The 20,000-nt window shown below is 38.9% G+C and overlaps 1 protein-coding gene across 1 annotated transcript in view; it reads left to right on the forward strand.

Annotated features, from left to right (window-relative positions):
* The window catches only part of r (carbamoyl-phosphate synthetase 2, aspartate transcarbamylase, and dihydroorotase rudimentary), a 1,183,622-nt gene that overhangs the window by 695,907 nt on the left and 467,715 nt on the right, over positions 1 to 20,000 (forward strand). The window contains exons 21-22 of the mRNA XM_070094236.1: positions 9,687 to 9,862; positions 11,235 to 11,434. Coding sequence (XP_069950337.1) covers positions 9,687 to 9,862; positions 11,235 to 11,434 — 376 coding nt within the window. The remainder of the gene's footprint in view (positions 1 to 9,686; positions 9,863 to 11,234; positions 11,435 to 20,000) is intronic.

Genomic DNA, 20,000 nt, shown 5'->3' on the forward strand with positions numbered 1-20,000 from the left:
ACTCCCAAATATCTGAAAACATTCACTTCTTCCATACTCCTCCTCTCTCCAGATTAATTATAGTTTTACATACACACAACAAATATAGTATACAAGTATGTATTAATAAATTTAAATAAACATATTTATTTTTTTATTTGGACATGATACATATGTAGTTGTATAAAGAAATACCTTGGACCCCCGCATAACGATCACCTCCGAATGCGACCAATTATGTAAGTGTATTTATGTAAGTGCGTTTGTACGTGTATGTTTGGGGGTCTGAAATGGACTAATCTACTTAACAATATTACTTATGGGAACAAATTCGGTCAGTACTGGCAGTTGAACATACTTCTGGAGTGAAAAAATATCGTTAACCGGGGGTCCACTGTATAGTTGTGTGTACATGCCAGAAGTCCCTTGTATGTAGAACATTATGGACAGGCTTAAAATTAACTTAAGATTAACTAAGCAATGATATATTCAGTGGTAAAAATTACAGTAGAGAAATTACAACATGAAGTACAAATGAGTATTTCAGATAAGAAGCATTAAATTTGTATAAATTTGTAGCATAACAATGTATAATATAATTGAACCAAATAGAGTAAAATCAATGATTTGTAGTGCAGAAACAGGTCATGTGGTCATTAGATGAGTTACTATGCATTTAAGAGAATGAAGTACAGTGGACCCCCGCATAACGATGGCATCGCATAGCGATTTTTCCGCATAACGATTACTTTTATCGCAAAATTTTTGCCGCGCATACCGATTAAAAACCCGCATACCGATTTTCGTCCGAGACGCGTCCAATGTGCCCTCAGCCAGCCTCACATGTGCCGCTCCGTCCCATTGTTTACCAGCCAGCCTCCGCGGTAACATCCAAGCATACACTCGGAATATTTCGTATTATTACAGTATTTTCGGTGCTGTTTCTGGAAAATAAGTGACCATGGGCCCCAAGAAAGCTTCTAGTGCCAACCCTGTGGTAAAAAGGGTGAGAATTAGTATGGAAATTAAGAAAGATTTTGAAGGGTTTGGGGCTAACCCTGAGAAGCCTATGCCAGTTGTGGAATCCATTGTGCCTACTTCAAAGATTAAGGAAATGTGTGCAGAGTGGGTTGAACTGCAAACCTTTATAGATGAAAATCACCCTGACACAGCTGTTGCAAGCCGTGCTTGTGACTATTTCAATGACAATGTTATGGCCCATTTTAGGAAAGTCTTGAAGGAACGGGAGGTACAGAGCTCTATGGACAGATTTGTTGTGCGACAGAGGTCCAGTGACTCTCAAGCTGGTCCTAGTGGCATTAAAAGAAGAAGGGAAGTAACCCCAGAAAAGGACTTGCTACCTCAAGTCCTAATGGAAGGGGATTCCCCTTCTAAACAGTAAGAAGATAATGCTCTCCCCTCCTCCCATCCCATCAATCATCACCAGATCTTCAATAAAAGTAAGTGTCATGTAATTGTGCATGCCTTTTTCAGTTTGTGTGTATTAAAATTAACATTTCATGTGGTAAAAAAAAATTTTTTTCATACTTTTGGGCGTCTTGCACGGATTAATTTGATTTCCATTATTTCTTATGGGGAAAATTCATTCGCATAACGATTATTTCGCATAACGATGAGCCCTCTTGCACGGAATAAAATCGTTAACCGGGGGTCCACTGTATTCTATTAGGTAATGTAGTTAAAGAAATATAGTTAGACAGGGTCACAGGTTATACATTTATGAGATACAGTTATTCAATATTTATGTAGTTGTGGTTGAGCAAGTGGTTTTTAAAAAGTTTTGAATTGATAGTCAGACAGTTATTTTATTATTTATTTTTTATTATCACACTGGCCGATTCCCACCAAGGCAGGGTGGCCCGAAAAAGAAAAACTTTCACCATCATTCACTCCATCACTGTCTTGCCAGAAGGGTGCTTTACACTACAGTTTTTAAACTGCAACATTAACACCCCTCCTTCAGAGTGCAGGCACTGTACTTCCCATCTCCAGGACTCAAGTCCGGCCTGCCGGTTTCCCTGAACCCCTTCATAAATGTTACTTTGCTCACACTCCAACAGCACGTCAAGTATTAAAAACCATTTGTCTCCATTCACTCCTATCAAACACGCTCACGCATGCCTGCTGGAAGTCCAAGCCCCTCGCACACAAAATCTCCTTTACCCCCTCCCTCCAACCCTTCCTAGGCCGACCCCTACCCCGTCTTCCTGCCACTACAGACTGATACACTCTTGAAGTCATTCTGTTTCGCTCCATTCTCTCTACATGTCTGAACCACCTCAACAACCCTTCCTCAGCCCTCTGGACAACAGTTTTGGTAATCCCGCACCTCCTCCTAACTTCCAAACTACGAATTCTCTGCATTATATTCACACCACACATTGCCATCAGACATGACATCTCCACTGCCTCCAGCCTTCTCCTCGCTGCAACATTCATCACCCACGCTTCACACCCATATAAGAGCGTTGGTAAAACTATACTCTCATACATTCCCCTTTGCCTCCAAGGACAAAGTTCTTTGTCTCCACAGACTCCTAAGTGCACCACTCACTCTTTTTCCCTCATCAATTCTATGATTCACCTCATCTTTCATAGACCCATCCGCTGACACGTCCACTCCAAAATATCTGAATACGTTCACCTCCTCCATACTCTCTCCCTCCAATCTGATATTCAATCTTTCATCACCTAATCTTTTTGTTATCCTCATAACCTTACTCTTTCCTGTATTCACCTTTAATTTTCTTCTTTTGCACACCCTACCAAATTCATCCACCAACCTCTGCAGCTTCTCTTCAGAATCTCCCAAGAGCACAGTGTCATCAGCAAAGAGCAGCTGTGACAACTCCCACTTTGTGTGTGATTCTTTATCTTTTAACTCCACGCCTCTTGCCAAGACCCTCGCATTTCTCTTACAACCCCATCTATAAATATATTAAACATCCACGGTGACATCACACATCCTTGTCTAAGGCCTACTTTTACTGGGAAAAAATTTCCCTCTTTCCTACATACTCTAACTTGAGCCTCACTATCCTCGTAAAAACTCTTCACTGCTTTCAGTAACCTACCTCCTACACCATACACTTGCAACATCTGCCACATTGCCCCCCTATCCACCCTGTCATACGCCTTTTCCAAATCCATAAATGCCACAAAGACCTCTTTAGCCTTATCTAAATACTGTTCACTAATATGTTTCACTGTAAACACCTGGTCCACACACCCCCTACCTTTCCTAAAGCCTCCTTGTTCATCTGCTATCCTATTCTCCGTCTTACTCTTAATTCTTTCAATTATAACTCTACCATACACTTTACCAGGTACACTCAACAGACTTATCCCCCTATAATTTTTGCACTCTCTTTTATCCCCTTTGCCTTTATACAAAGGAACTATGCATGCTCTCTGCCAATCCCTATGTACCTTACCCTCTTCCATACATTTATTAAATAATTGCACCAACCACTCCAAAACTATATCCCCACCTGCTTTTAACATTTCTATCTTTATCCCATCAATCCCGGCTGCCTTACCCCCTTTCATTTTACCTACTGCCTCACGAACTTCCCCCACACTCACAACTGGCTCTTCCTCACTCCTACAAGATGTTATTCCTCCTTGCCCTATACACGAAATCACAGCTTCCCTATCTTCATCAACATTTAACAATTCCTCAAAATATTCCCTCCATCTTCCCAATACCTCTAACTCTCCATTTAATAACTCTCCTCTCCTATTTTTAACTGACAAATCCATTTGTTCTCTAGGCTTTCTTAACTTGTTAATCTCACTCCAAAACTTTTTCTTATTTTCAACAAAATTTGTTGATAACATCTCACCCACTCTCTCATTTGCTCTCTTTTTACATTGCTTCACCACTCTCTTAACCTCTCTCTTTTTCTCCATATACTCTTCCCTCCTTGCATCACTTCTACTTTGTAAAAACTTCTCATATGCTAACTTTTTCTCCCTTACTACTCTCTTTACATCATCATTCCACCAATCACTCCTCTTCCCTCCTGCACCCACTTTCCTGTAACCACAAACTTCTGCTGAACACTCTAACACTACATTTTTAAACCTACCCCATACCTCTTCGACCCCATTGCCTATGCTCTCATTAGCCCATCTATCCTCCAATAGCTGTTTATATCTTACCCTAACTGCCTCCTCTTTTAGTTTATAAACCTTCACCTCTCTCTTCCCTGATGCTTCTATTCTCCTTGTATCCCATCTACCTTTTACTCTCAGTGTAGCTACAACTAGAAAGTGATCTGATATATCTGTGGCCCCTCTATAAACATGTACATCCTGAAGTCTACTCAACAGTCTTTTATCTACCAATACATAATCCAACAAACTACTGTCATTTCGCCCTACATCATATCGTGTATACTTATCCTCTTTTTCTTAAAATATGTATTACCTATAACTAAACCCCTTTCTATACAAAGTTCAATCAAAGGGCTCCCATTATCATTTACACCTGGCACCCCAAACTTACCTACCACACCCTCTCTAAAAGTTTCTCCTACTTTAGCATTCAGGTCCCCTACCACAATTACTCTCTCACTTGGTTCAAAGGCTCCTATACATTCACTTAACATCTCCCAAAATCTCTCTCTCTCCTCTGCATTCCTCTCTTCTCCAGGTGCATACACGCTTATTATGACCCACTTCTCGCATCCAACCTTTACTTTAATCCACATAATTCTTGAATTTACACATTCATATTCTCTTTCCTCCTTCCATAACTGATCATTTAACATTACTGCTACCCCTTCCTTTGCTCTAACTCTCTCAGATACTCCAGATTTAATCCCATTTATTTCCCCCCACTGAAACTCTCCTACCCCCTTCAGCTTTGTTTCGCTTAGAGCCAGGACATCCAACTTCTTTTCATTCATAACATCAGCAATCATCTGTTTCTTGTCATCCGCACTACATCCACGCACATTTAAGCATCCCAGTTTTATAAAGTTTTTCTTCTTCTCTTTTTTAGTAAATGTATACAGGAGAAGGGGTTACTAGCCCATTGCTCCCGGCATTTTAGTCGCCTCATACGACACGCATGGCTTACGGAGGAAAGATTCTTTTCCATTTCCCCATGGACAATAGAAGAAATAAAAAAGAACAAGAGCTATTTAGAAAAAGGAGAAAAACCTAGATGTATGTATATATATATATATATGCATGTGCGTGTCTGTGAAGTGTGACCAAAGTGTAAGTAGGAGTAGCAAGATATCCCTGTTATCTAGCGTGTTTATGAGACAGAAAAAGAAACCAGCAATCCTACCATCATGCAAAACAGTTACAGGTTTTTGTTTCACAGTCATCTGGCAGGACGGTAGTACTTCCCTGGGTGGTTGCTGTCTACCAACCTACTACTTTGATAAGCGATACATTTGATAAGCGATACATTTGAAATTTGAGGTTCCACTGTATCTTGAAAAATATTGGCGCTAAAAATTTTTGTTGGTGTTATTACACACAGAAAATTGCCCTCTTCGTTTAGTTTTTAGTTTTTCCAAAATGCAGTGGTACCTTGGGATACCTTGCCGATACCAAACGAATTTGTTCCCATAAGGAATAATGTAAATTAGATTAATCCATTTCAGACCCCTGAAAATACACTTACAAAAGCACTTACATAAAGACACGTGTGTAATTGTTTGTATTTTGAGCTGTTTGTATCTCAAGGTACCACTGTATTCATAGTGCTAACAGTAAATATGTAGATGTACATTTGGACAGCTTAACCCTTTGAGTGTCAAGATTTTTTTTTTTTTTTTTTTAATCCCACTGGCCGATTCCCACCAATGATAATCTTTTTCCCGATGATAATGGCACGAAAAGTATGAAATTTGATGGAAAACTTAGGAAATTACACTCTAGTGAAGTTAGTGATATCGGTGATATTTATGCATTGGCAATTTAGCCCACTTTGAGCCCCTTTTTCGGTCAATTCCATTGTTCCAGTCGACTAAAATCATAGCTATTTCACTAGAAGTCAATTTGTTCTATCGACTGAGTACAAGAAACCGCCCATTTACCGATTTCAGCTACCCAATAAAGTGGTCAGAAATTGGCAATTTGGCCAATTTCAACCAAATTTCAAAAGATGCCAATTTCAAAATAGGGTCCAGAATAAACAAGATAAACATTCCTGGCAGTAAAATAACATTTTCTCTCTTCATTAGTCATGTCTCCAGGCCCGTCTTATATTTCTCTTGCTTTCCATTTTGAATTTTTATTTTTACAAAAAAATAGAAGATTTACTATTATGCAGAATACTGCATTAGTGTAAAAATGGTATAAATAATATCAACACACTTGTGAAAGAATGTTAGACTTGCCAGTTGACGTATATTGGATGCGTTGTGTGATTTGTTTACTTTTGTACATCGGCAAAACTCGAACATTTTCGCTATTTTGAACTCAATTTCAAGGTACTTTTCATCGTGAAACCAATCAAAATCATCTCTATTTCTGCAACATATCTTCCATTCTATCAAATTAGACCAAGAAAATGAGAATGCAGCCATAAATACAATACAAAAATACACTACAAATTCACTGCTTTAAACCAAAAACACTGTCGGAGTTTTTTTTTTTTTTTTTCTCATTATGTACTTCGTGCTGCAGGATTTTTTTATACTGTGCACACTGACCATACAGACCCATTCTTTTATATGTAGGCCTACCAGCTTTCTTCCACCAGATATGAAGGCCCTAGGATTTTGGCATATAAATACGTGACCGACACTGGCTATCAAGCCGTACATATACGGGACCGACTCTGAAAAGTTTAAGGGTTAATGGTGGTGTCATGGTTTTTGATTTGTATTAAGTAAATATTTGTGTTTGATATTTTAACACTTTTGTCTACCATAGACCTTATGGATTATTTTTAGTTTTTCTGTGACATAAACACTTCACAATTAATACTGTTTGGGTTAATTTTACCTAAATAAAACTTTGATAAACATAAAAGACTTCAGGATGCTGTAATATCTCTTAGAAATATTAAAATATGAGTGGTAGCAAGGTTGTAATGTCAGGGAGGCAGTGCACACACACAAGAGTATTGTCACATGTACCTTGACTACCTCTTGCAGGTTATGAATTCTTTACATGTACTTCTGGCAAGACATCTAAATAGATGAGTTATTGCAAATGTCTGTCATGTTGCTGAAAAAGTCAGCAGTTGTAAGATAGGGTTGCTACTGTGTTAATAACCAGCTTGGTCTTGGTCCCTATAACACAGTGGACCCTCGGTTTTCGTGTTTAATTCGTTCTGGAGCCATCGGCCACAACCGAAACCATTTTCCCCATAAGAAATACTGTAATGGAATTAATCCATTCCAGACACCCAGAAGTACCAACAAAAATTTGTTTTTTATCTCAATGATAGAGTTACATGCAAAGAGGAATGAACATTACACATGACACTTACCTTTATTGAAGGCTGTTGTCACTGGAAGGAAGATGGGGAGGAGGGGAAAGGGAAGAGAGGTTTTCTTTGGATGGGCAGTCCTCCTCCATAAGGACTCTAGGTACCAAGTCCTTATCCAGGGTCACTGCACTCCTTTGTTTTTTAATGCCACTAGGGTCAGCTTGAGTCACTGGACCCGTCGCACAAAATATTTGTCCAGAGTGCTCTGTTTCTGGCGTCTCTTTAAGATTTGCCTAAAATTGGACATGGCATTGTCATTGTAAAAGTCACCAGCATGGATTGCAACAGCTTTCTCAGGGTGATGCTCCTCCACAAATGAATGCCCTTTAGTTCACATTGCACAAATTTCCTTAATCTTTGAAGAAGGCACCTTCTTCCATCTCTCTTCCTCCTCGGAAGCAATTTCCTCAGCTGTGGTCTGTTGCTGTTACTGATGAAGCTCTTGCAGCTCATCAGTGGTTAGCCCTTCATTGTGGTCCTCCACCAACTCTTCCCCATCGTTGCCACTCACATCCAACCCCATGGAATTCCCCAATGCCACAGTTGATTGCACAACAGGTGTAGGGTCGACAGGGTCAGCCTCAAACCCTTCAAAATCTTTTTTTTTGGACACAGTCTAGCCACAATTTTCCCCAAGCAGAGTTCATCGTCCTTGAAGTCACCCCCTGCCAAGCCTTATCTATAAGGCCTATCCAGTGGAAGATACTGAAGTGATTCTTCCAGAACTCTCATAGGGTCAATTCAGAGTCCGAGGTTATGTCAAAGCACCTTTGAAACATTGCTTGGTGTACAGTTTTTTGAAGCTTGCAGTGATCTGCTGGTCCATGGGCTGGATGAGGGGAGTGGTGTCAGGAGACAAGAACTTCACTGTTACAAAACTGAATTCCTTAGACAGTTGGTCTTTCAAGTCTGGAAGATGAGCAGGAGCATTGTCCATTAACAGGAGATATTTCTTCACACTCGGGCCAAACACTTCATCGAACCATTCCAGGAAAATTTCCCTAGTGACCCATGCCCTACTGTTAGCCTTCCACATCACATACAATTTACTCTTCACAACACTGTTTGTCTTGAACACACTGGGATTTTCAGAGTGATACATGAGTAAAGGCTTCACTTTGAAATACCCACTAGCATTAGCACACAACAAGAGAGATAGCCTGTCTTTCATAGGCTTGTGTCCTGGGAGTCCCTTTTCCTCCTGCATAATGTAGGTTTCTTCCAAAACAGGCCTGTTTTGTCACAATTGAACACTTGTTGGGGTTGGAATTTTTCAGCCTCTACATAACATTTGAATTCCCACATGAATTTTTCAGCCACTTGTTTGTCTGAACTGGCACCCTCACCATGCCTTACAACACTGTGTATGCCAATTCACTTCTTGAATTTTTTGAACCAGCCTTTGCTGGCCTTAAATTCACCTACATCAGTACTTGTTTCTGGCAGTTTCTTTGAGATCGTCATGCAACTGCCTTGCCTTTTCACAAATTATAGACTGCAAAACACTATCCCCTGCTAACTTTTTTGCTCTGATCCACACCAACAACAATTTCTCCACTTCTTCAATTGTTTGGGATCTTTGTTTGGTTATTGCATTCACCCCTTTTGCAACATAAGCTTCCATGATTTCTTTTTTCTTTGCCACAATGGAGCTGGCTGATGATGGCGACTTCCCATACATCCTGCCGAGTTCAGCAGTGCACATGCCACTATCATATTTTCTTAGGATTTCTTTGTTCAGTTCTGTGGTGTTCTTCACTTTCTTTACCAAAGCACTGGCACTAGGAGCTTTCTTTGGGGCCATTGTCACTTATGTAGCAGTCACACACAATAAACAAGTGGCAAAAACAATGGATTATTATGAAATGTTTCATATGACCTGGCAGGATGTGTTCACTCAACGAGAAACAACGCTACACTGGCAGAGAATGCGTGTGGAAGGCAGCTTTGTCTGCGCAGTGGAGACTGGACAGTTTCCATACGATTGACAAAAATGGAGGTTATTGACGAAAACAGAACCAAAAAAATCGACGAAGAGTCGGCCAAAACCAAAATCGGCGATACCAGAGATCAATGAAAATGGAGGGTCCACTGTACTATATATTTTACTCTATGTACTTCTTTCCTTAAGAGCTGTTAATGTTGTAGTGCAGAATATGTTCAGTGACTAAATTCTGTTTTATAGTGTGTTAGTGCCACATTAACTGTGTTTTTTCTGAAACAGGATCAGGTGTATATAGAATTGGGTCATCGGTGGAGTTTGACTGGTGTGCTGTTCAGTGCATTCGTACACTACGCAAGCTGGGTCACAGGACTATCATGGTCAACTATAACCCAGAAACAGTTTCAACTGATTATGACATGTGTGACCGACTTTACTTTGATGAGATTTCATTTGAGGTGAGATATATTCCCTAAATCTGTAGTGGAGGGAAGGTGGGGTAGGGGTCATCCTAGGAAAGGTTGGAGGGAGGGGGTTAATTAATTTAAGGATGTTTTGTATGCAAGGGGCTTGGACATCCAACCAGCATGTGTGAGCATGTTAGATAGAAGTGAGTGGAGGCAAGTGGTTTTTTATGACTTAATGTGCATTGGAGAATGAGCAGAGCAACATATATGAAGGGATTCATGTAAAACTGGTTAGCTGGACTTGAGTCCTGGAGGTAGAAGCACTCTGAAGGATGGGTGGGGATGTTCCAGTTTGGTGGAGCATCTGAACTGTAGTGTCAGTACACCTCTGGCTAGACACTGATGGAGTGAGTGATGTTGAAACTTGCCTTCGAGGGAGATGGCTGGTGTGGTAAAAGAAAAAATCTTCTATATACTACATTGAATTCCCAATGTTGAATTTAGCATTGTATTATAGTTATTTATTGTCAGTTTTAAAACTTTGCTATTATTACTTCACTTATATGTGCAGTGACATATATGGCAATTTAAAAAACAATTTAGTCCTTATTCATTAATTTTGCAGGAATTAAATGGTTTTTCTTTCTGAAATAAGAGAATGGCACACATGTGATAAATCAGAAAAAAATAGATGAATACATTGTACTACGTAGGTAACTAGTTAATGGAGGAAAAGGTTGAAGGTGAAGCTACAAAAGATCATTAGGACAACATGTGCAACAGTTTGATATCTTTATTGTTGAAATGTTTCTCCTACACTTTAGGCTGCATCAGTAAAATACAGAAGAGAATGTATTTATGTAGCAGGGGTAGTGGCAGGGTAAAGTTGATGTAATCAGTCATGCTGAACACTTCTCCAGGCTGAGGGACTGACAACCTGAAACTGTTTCTCCAAAGTTGACAAATTGATTACAACATGTTTACCTTGCCACTACTCCTGCTGCCTACAATGCATTCTCTTCTGTATCTGACTAATGATGCATACTGCGTAGGTGAAGTGTTTCAACAGTGAAGATACTCATCTGTTACACATGTCTTAATTTTCAACGTGTCAGTATTTTATAACATTTTAACATCCAAAAGATCAGTTGCATAAGGGTTTATATTGAATTTTGATTTCTTTTGCCTAGCGAATTCTCTACACTGGTAACTAGATGTTGTTTTAAGCCTCTACACCATAATGAGGCCAGAGGCACCATTGAGATCATGATAATAATGATGATGACCTTACTGGCAGAATTCTTTTTGAAAGTTGAGCTATACACAGGAGGTGGGTGAAAGGCTGTAGTATTTCATTACTTTATTTTCAGTAGGAAGGAAATTGTAAAAGCTCATACTATAGCTTTTAAATTCCACATACCAGGTTGTTATGGACATCTACAACCTTGAGTGTCCTCGAGGAGTGATCTTGAGCATGGGAGGACAGCTTCCTAACAACATTGCTATGGACCTGCATCATCAGAAGGCTCGCATTCTTGGCACGTCCCCAGAATCTATAGACGGAGCAGAGAATAGATTTAAGTTCTCTCGTATGTTGGACCGCATTGGTATTTCTCAGCCTCAGTGAGTATTAAATATTGCACCTTCATTGTCTTTGATTATACAGTGGACCCCCCGGTTTACGATATTATTTAATTCCAGAAGTATGTTTAGGTGCCATTACTGAACGAATTTGTTCCCATAAGGAATATTGTGAATTAGATTAGTCCATTTCAGACCCCCAAACATACACATACAAACGCACTTACATAAATACACTTACATAATTGGTCGCATTGGGAGCTGATCGTAAACTGGGGGTCCACTGTACTAAGAACAAGAGAAGGCAATAGTGAGGAAGTAAATGTGTTGAAATATTCGGGAGCAAACTTGTCAGTGGATGAGTCTGTGAAAACTGAGATAAATCTTAGAATTGTTGAGAGGGGCAACAAAGTGTGGGTAGTGCACTGAGGCATCAGGGGAGACAAAGAATTTTATCTTTATTTGATTAACACAAGTAAGCTGTAGTAAGCCAGCTTTAACATCTTATTAGCACATGAGAAATGTTACCCTGACTATTGCTCTCCAGTTTTTGGATTTTTTGTATGTTACTTTATTTTTAGAATAAAACTTACTTAAATCTAATTCTACATTTTGTTGTCTGAGACTAATACATTACTGAGGTTGCCACAAATATCAAATATATGAATCACACTTGTGTTTTAGGATGTTGTTAACATTTGTACAGAATAAAATACATATATGTAAGTGACATGAAGTCATTACATGTAGAAGTGTTTGATTGACCTCATTGGTGAAGACTTCACTTTTCAGAGGTGGTAGTTTTCCACTATAAGTTGAGTGCCTGATAGAAAAAATAATTTTCATCAAGAGATTTATTTAGTTTTTCAAGTTGTGCTTTTCCCCCAAGTATGACTTATTAACACATTCTTCTCGGTGGTCAGCAGCATTGCTCTGTTTTCTAATATAACTTTTATAGGACTTTAATTAAGGAATTAGTACAACTCTACTCACCATGTATTCACAAACACTGCTGGTATTTTATTTGTAGTTGCCTAATGTTATGGATTTTACTGTTTTCTCACTCGGTATCCACAAATCTTTGAGTTTATTCATGGGATCATCCATAGGAATATCCATTGAATGCTAGAGTTAGGGTAGTTTTGCATTCACAGATATCAACATTTTGCTGTCATGTTTTGCAACTATTTTTATTACATTTAGGAAACTTTACTGTTGTAACAAAACAGATTTTTCAGCAAGTGCACTTTTTATAGCTCAGTGTTGTAAGCACACTGCAGTGCCGTGTAATTGTTGAGGATGGACAAAAATGTTTTATAAAGTTTTCCCTAGTAAGAGTGAGTTATGTATGATTTACTGCACTGTAATCACTGTTAAGCTTCCTTACCAAACTAAAGGGATAATAATTTTTATCTTGTTTTGTTGTGAATTTTTTGTGAATGCATTTCTAGCAAGACAGCTAGAGAATAAGAAAAAGAACTTTATTTCAGCATATGTTTGTACAAAGGAGTATAACAATTGAGTATACTCTCTCCAGGTAAACATGCTAAAAGTCCCTTTATATGCAAAGCATTATGGACAAACTTAAGATTAATGAGGCAATAACAATGCAGTAAATTTGTACATTGGTTATTAGATGAGTTATTAGATGATTTAGCCTGGTGGCTAATGCTCTCGCTTCACATGGCGAGGGCCTGGGTTCGATTCCCAGCCAGAGTAGAAACATTGGGCATGTTTCTTTACACCTGTTATCGATGTTTCCCATCATTAAAATGGGTACCTGGGTGTTAGTCGACTGGTGTGGGTCACATCATGGGACACTGACCTAAATTGCCCGAAATGCTGAGCATAACAAGGAGCTTCCTATATAGTAGTATGCCATTGATGTCAGCTAGGACTGTGTCCCTTGTACATGTACTTGTAGTAAATAAAGATATTAAATATTCTATTAGCTCATGCTATATGGCTTTAATAAGTTTGGTAGAGAGGAATTACAGTTTTGATTATTAACCTTAGGTGGACACAATGAATGATTAACATTTGAGAAGATTACATATATTGACAGTAAGTATATATTGATTACAGTATAATGTTTTACCTATGTTCATGATATTAAGCAAATGCACATATAGATTTTACATACGTATTTATGATGAAAGTTTTTTCATTCTTTTTGGTTCATCCTGCCGTGATGGGAAATGGCCGATGTGTTAAATAACAAATTATGATAGGCTGGAGTAGGTTAAGGAGATAAGATGTTTTTTAACTGTAGTTTTAATAATGCTAGCTGAGCCAGTGGTTCCGGAGATTTCTGGCAGAGAGTTCCAGATTTTGGGTCCTTTTATGTATATTGAGTTTTTGAAAAAATTTAGCCTAACACAGGAAAGGTCAGAGATTTTTGTGCCTAGTGTTATGTCTGTGGGTCTTGTTGCAACTGTCAAGAAAGCACTTAAGGTCAGGATTAATATTAGAAATGGTTGTTCTGTAAATGTAGGTTGCATAGTAATATAAATGAATGTTTTGTAGAGCGAGTAGGTTTAGGCCATTGAAGAGTGGGGGAGGGGGGGGAGGCTCTTCATAGACCTATGGAAAGCATTTGATACAGTAGACCACAGTATCATGCACCTAAAGCTAGAGCATTACAGGGTCAGAGGACACACTCAGTTACCTAAAATCTTATCTTAGTGGTAGACACCAGTATGTATACACAAATGGCGTGACCTCCAATACTCAGCCTGTAGTTGTTGGAGTGCCCCAGGGAAGTGTCCTAGGTCTTCTACACCTTCTTATTTACATCATTGACCTCCCAAATGCATCGTGACCCCTTAAACCGGTTCTTTTCGCAGATGACACCACTTACATCATCTCCCACCCAAGCCCTACTATACTTAGTAACACTGTAAACAGCGAGCTACATAAAATATCAAGTTTGATGACACCCAACAAACTTACTCTCAATATAGACAAAACCTACTTCATGCTTTTTAGAGCATTAATTATAAAATAATAATAATAAAATAAAATTTTATCTCTTTGCTAAGGTCATAATGTGTGTTTACATTTCATAATTTGATTGGTACAAAGAAAGCGACTATCATGCCGAGACATTTTGGGCAGATTTAACCTAATACTTAGACTGTGAAAAATGGTTTAAAACCGACAAGTTGAAGATTGAGACACTTATGCAACATACGGGAATCTTTATTGAAGAAATGTTTAGCGACACAGTGGCTTCATCAGTCCAATACAAATCAGAAGGGTGTGAGGAGAGGAGGAGTTTGAGGTAATCAGTCCCTCAACCTGGAGTCGATGTGTTCAGTCCATCAGTCTTGTAGAAAGTACAGCATAGGGCTGTAGAAGTAGTCAGGTGAGGCGAAGCAGGAGGAGGCGGAGTCATAGTTGTACCATCCACTAGTCGAAGTAGGTCTTCATCCAAAGGTTGGACAAGGTTGAAGAATTCTTTGTATCAAGATCCCATAATGTTCCAGTGTCTGACAGATATGAAAAATGGTTTAAAACTGACAAGTCGAAGATTGAGACACTTATGCAACATATGGGAATCTTTATTGGACTGATGAAGCCATTGTGTGGTGAAGTGGTGAAACATTTCTTCATTAAAGATTCCCATATGTTGCATAAGTGTTTCAATCTTCAGCTTATAGACTACTAAAGTCTAGACAATTGAAGAGTGGTAGAATACAATATTCAACATTTTACTCTATTGTTAATATGAGGTAGTACAATTTATAATACAAACTAACATTTTTAAGTTTGTAATAATGGCTTAATAGTTAAAGTATAATAAAATATTTGGGAGTTGCTTTAATTTTGGTTAGGGTTTAGCATAGTCTGGGCATGGTTATTATTGAGAGAGATGATTTTTGAGTACAGTAGGGCCCCACTTTTACGGCGGGTTAGGTTCCAGGCTATCGCCGGAAAGGAGACATCGCTGGAAAGCAGAATGCCAGTTTTTCCACTTACAAATGCATATAAATGCCAGACAACAAGTTTACACTAAATTATATTAAGTTAGTAATAGAACTAGGCATTAAAAACACACAAAGTAAAATACATTCACAGTACATTCATTACTTATCTTAAAGTATTTGTAATCTTAATGTAGGGAGAGAGGCGAGTAGTACTTATTTGTAGGAAGTCAGGTGTAGGTAGCCCAGGTGTAGGTAGCCCTGGCTCCCCATCTCATACTTAATATTTGATATTTAAAACATCCAAGAGAGTTAAAATACACATACAGTATGCAGGAAGAGAGATGAGTAGTATTTATTTGTAGGAAGTCCTTGTAGGTAGCTGGTAGGTGTAGCCCGCCTATGCTACACCTACTAGCTACCTACACTGTGGCCCAGAGCCATATTATTAGCATCGACATGGCTTCTTCACTGAATTTAATCGTTTCTAACTAGCTTTAGGTGCCATCATAAACGAAGGGAGAAGTAATGAATAATTCATACCGAAATTTGTAAACAAAAGCTGAGTGGGGGATTGGCTGGGCCAAACACAGATTCATACACATTTTCTCTGGTGCCTGACCAGAGAAAACGTAATGTTATCCCTCCGCCTGGCTACCACACAGGTCCACAAGTATTATTATCAGAGCATGTATAAAATATACGTACAATAAATGCCAGACAACAAGTTTACACTAACTTGTACAGTGGACCCTCGCCTAACGATGGCATCACATAACATTAAATCTGCCTAGCAATACATTTTAACGCAAAAAATTTGCCTCGCCCAGGGCTAAAAAACTCGCTCAACGCGATTCGTCTGAGACGCGTCCATGTGCTGCCTGAGCCAGCCTCACTTGTTCCGCCGGTGGCATTGTTTACAAGCCAGCCTCCGCAGTCACATCCAAGCATACAATCAGAACATTTCGTATTATTGCAGTGTTTTTAGTGATTTCACCTGCAAAATAAGTGACCATGGGCCCCAAGAAAGCTTCTAGTGCCAACCCTACAGGAATAAGGGTGAGAATTACTATGGATATAAAGAAAGAGATCATTGCTAAGTATGAAAGTGGAGTGCGTGTCTCCGAGCTGGCCAGGTTGTATATAGTAAACCCCAATCAACCATCGCTACTATTGTGGCCAAGAAAACAGCAATCAAGGAACCTGTTCTTGCCAAAGGTGCAACTTAATTTTCGAAACAGAGATCGCAAGTGATAGAAGATGTTGAGAGACTGTTATTGGTGTGGATAAATGAAAAACAGATAGCGGGAGATAGCATCTCTCAAGCGATCATAAGTGAAAAGGCTAGGAAGTTGCATGAGGATTTAATTTAACTTCAAATTGTTTTACTCTGTCTTCAACATTCAGCATATCCAGGTGTTGTAATTCATCCTGGCCTTATCTGACATTTTTTTTGTAGGGTTATCCTAGGTAATTTACACTATATAAGATAGTTGTACTTGTGTGTACCTGTGACTTAATAAACTTAATTGAACTGTATATATCATTGCTTAGTTAATCTTAAGTTAATTTTAAGCTTGCCCATAAAGCTCTGCATACAAGGGGCTTTTGGCATGTGCACCCAGTCATTATATTTCTTTGTACAACTATGTATCATGTCCAAATAAAAAATAAATAAATAAATAAATAAAAAATTAGAAAAATGCCAGCAACTAGTGATGATGTGAGTGAATTTAAGGCCAGCAAAGGTTGGTTTGAGGGATTTAAGAAGCGTAGTGGCATACATAGTGTGATAAGGCATGCTGAGGCTGCCAGTTCGGACCACAAAGCAGCTGAAAAATATGTGCATGAATTCAAGGAGTACATACAGTGAAGGACTCGAACCTGAACAAGTGTTTAATTGTGACGAAACAGACCTGTTTTGGAAAAGGCACTCCCAGGACATAAGCCTATGAAAGACAGGCTTACTCTGTTAATGTGGGCCAATGCTAATGGTGATTGCAAAGTGAAGCCTTTATTGGTGTATCACTCTGAAACTCCCAGAGCGTTCAGGAAAAAGAATATCCTCAAGGCTAATTTGTGTGTGCTGTGGAGGGCAAACAGTAAGGCATGGGTCACTAGGGACTTTTTCTATAACTGGTTACACCATGTATTTGCCCCCACTGTGAAAAATTACCTAATTGAAAAGAAATTAGACCTTAAGTGCCTCCTGGTGTTAGACAATGCCCCTGGTCATCCTACAGACTTGGCAGAGCGACTTTGTGGGGACATGAGCTTCATTAAGGTGAAGTTTTTGCCTCCTAATACCACTCCTCTCCTGCAGCCCATGGACCAGCAGGTCATTGCAAACTTCAAAAAACTGTACACAAAAGCTCTGTTTGAAAGGTGCTTTGTAGTGACCTCAGAAACTCAATTGACTCTAAGAGAGTTTTGGAGAGATCAATTTAATATCCTCAGTTGTGTAAACCTTATAGGTAAGGCTTTGGAGGGAGTGACTAAGAGGACCTTGAACTCTGCTTGGAAGAAACTGTGGCCACAATGTGTAGACCAAAGGGATTTTGAAGGATTTGAGGCTAACCCTGAGAAGCGTATGCCAGTTGAGGAATCAATTGTGGCATTGGGGAAGTCCTTGGGGTTGGAAGTTAGTGGGGAGGATGTGGAAGAGTTGGTGGAGGAGGACAATGAAGAACTAACCACTGATGAGCTGCTAGATCATCTTCAACAGCAAGAGGCCACACCTGAGGAAACTGCTCCGGAGGAGGGGATAGAGAAGTTGAAGAAGTTGCCTACTTCAAAGATTAAGGAAATATGTGCAAAGTGGCTTGAAGTGCAAACCTTTATGGATGAAAATCGCCCTCAGACAGCTATTGCAAACCGTGCTGGTGACTATTACGCTGACAATGTTTTGAAACACTTTAGGAAAGTCATAAAGGAATGAGAGGTACAGACCTCTATGGATAGATATGTTGTGCAACAGAAGCCCAGTGACTCTCAAGCTGGTCCTAGTGGCATTAAAAGAAGAAGGGAAGTAACCCCGGAAAAGGACTTGACACCTCAAGTCCTAATGGAAGGGGATTCCCCTTCTAAACACTAAGACCATCAACACTGTCCCCTCCTCCCATCCCATCAATTATCACCAGATCTTCAATAAAGGTAAGTGTCATGTAACTGTGCATGTCTTCTTCAGTTTGTGTGTATTAAAATTAATATTTCATGTGGTAAAAAATTTTTTTTTTTTCATACTTTTGGGTGTCTTGCACGGATTAATTTGATTTCCATTATTTCTTATGGGGAAAATTAATTTGCCTAATGATAATTTCACCTAACATTGAGCTCTCAGGAACGGATTAATAGCGTTATTCAAGGGTCCACTGTGTTAGTTAGCAATAGAAATAGGCAAAGAAAAACACAATGAAAGGTAAGATGCGCACAGAGTACACTTATTACTTGCCTTAAAATATTAATATTAATGTGTGAGAGGTAAGTGGCAGGGTGTTTATTGAATAAAATCAGAATGGTACACCATCATCCTCTAACTCAGCACTTAAAGCAAGAGGTTTACGACTCCTCTTTTTATCACAGCTAAGCTTAGACACCATCGTCAGTGAGAGCCAACTAGTTAACGAAAGAGTAAACGAGAGATAGAACGAGATAGAGTTCAGACAATGTAAGAGCACAAACTGAACAGGTAGTGGGCAAAATAAATGCGTATTAATATGCGTCTGCTTTTAGTTCATTCATGTACGTTTGTAAGAGTTTGTAAAACTTTTACCTCAAAATATTTTTTTATTGTAATAATTATTACCTCACAATACAAATAACCTTACTTTGTGTACAAGTTAGTACAGAATAAACAAACAGCAACACTCCCATTCTCATGCAACACACCATTTTTAGAGTGAATGAAGATGATGATGATATTATCATAATGAAAAAGTGCTAAACCTACAAGAGTCATGAATTACTATACGTAGAGTGAAGGCACATGAAAGGAATATTTTTCTACAGGTATCTCCCAGTGTTTGAGTAGAGAAAACGTAATTCTTCTGACACTACCTACACAGCCGCTTTGTAAACAAATCTCATATTTATGTCATGTACACGTTACATATGCTATGTAACATATTGCTTATATAATTTTGAGGAAAATATCATAGATGGATTAATGAAAATGTCTATATTAATGTAAAATAAGACATTTAATGTGCCCAAGAGTGATGATTATTATGTACTATTGGCATCATGAGTAGAGAGAGACTTAGCAATTTTAACCCTTTGACTGTTTTGGTTATATATATACATCTTACGAGCCACCGTTTTTGATGTATATACAGTGGAACCCCGCTTAACGATCATCTCCCAATGCGACCAATTATGTAAGTGTATTTATGTAAGTGCGTTTGTACGTGTATGTTTGTGGGTCTGAAATGGACTAATCTACTTCACAGTATTCCTTATGGGAACAAATTCGGTCAGTACTGGCACCTGAACATACCTCTGGAATGAAAAAATATCGTTAACCGGGGGTCCACTATATACTCATAAATTCTTGTGGCTTCAAGTCAAGCAGGAGAAACCTGTTAGGCCCACATGTGAGAGAATGGGTCCTGCAGCATGCAGTGCATAATGAAAAAAACTGACCATTTTTTAATTAAAATGCCAACTTTGTGGTCTATTTTCAT

This window comes from Cherax quadricarinatus, chromosome 45 (assembly GCF_038502225.1).
Source record: "Cherax quadricarinatus isolate ZL_2023a chromosome 45, ASM3850222v1, whole genome shotgun sequence".
Classification (NCBI taxonomy): domain Eukaryota; kingdom Metazoa; phylum Arthropoda; class Malacostraca; order Decapoda; family Parastacidae; genus Cherax; species Cherax quadricarinatus.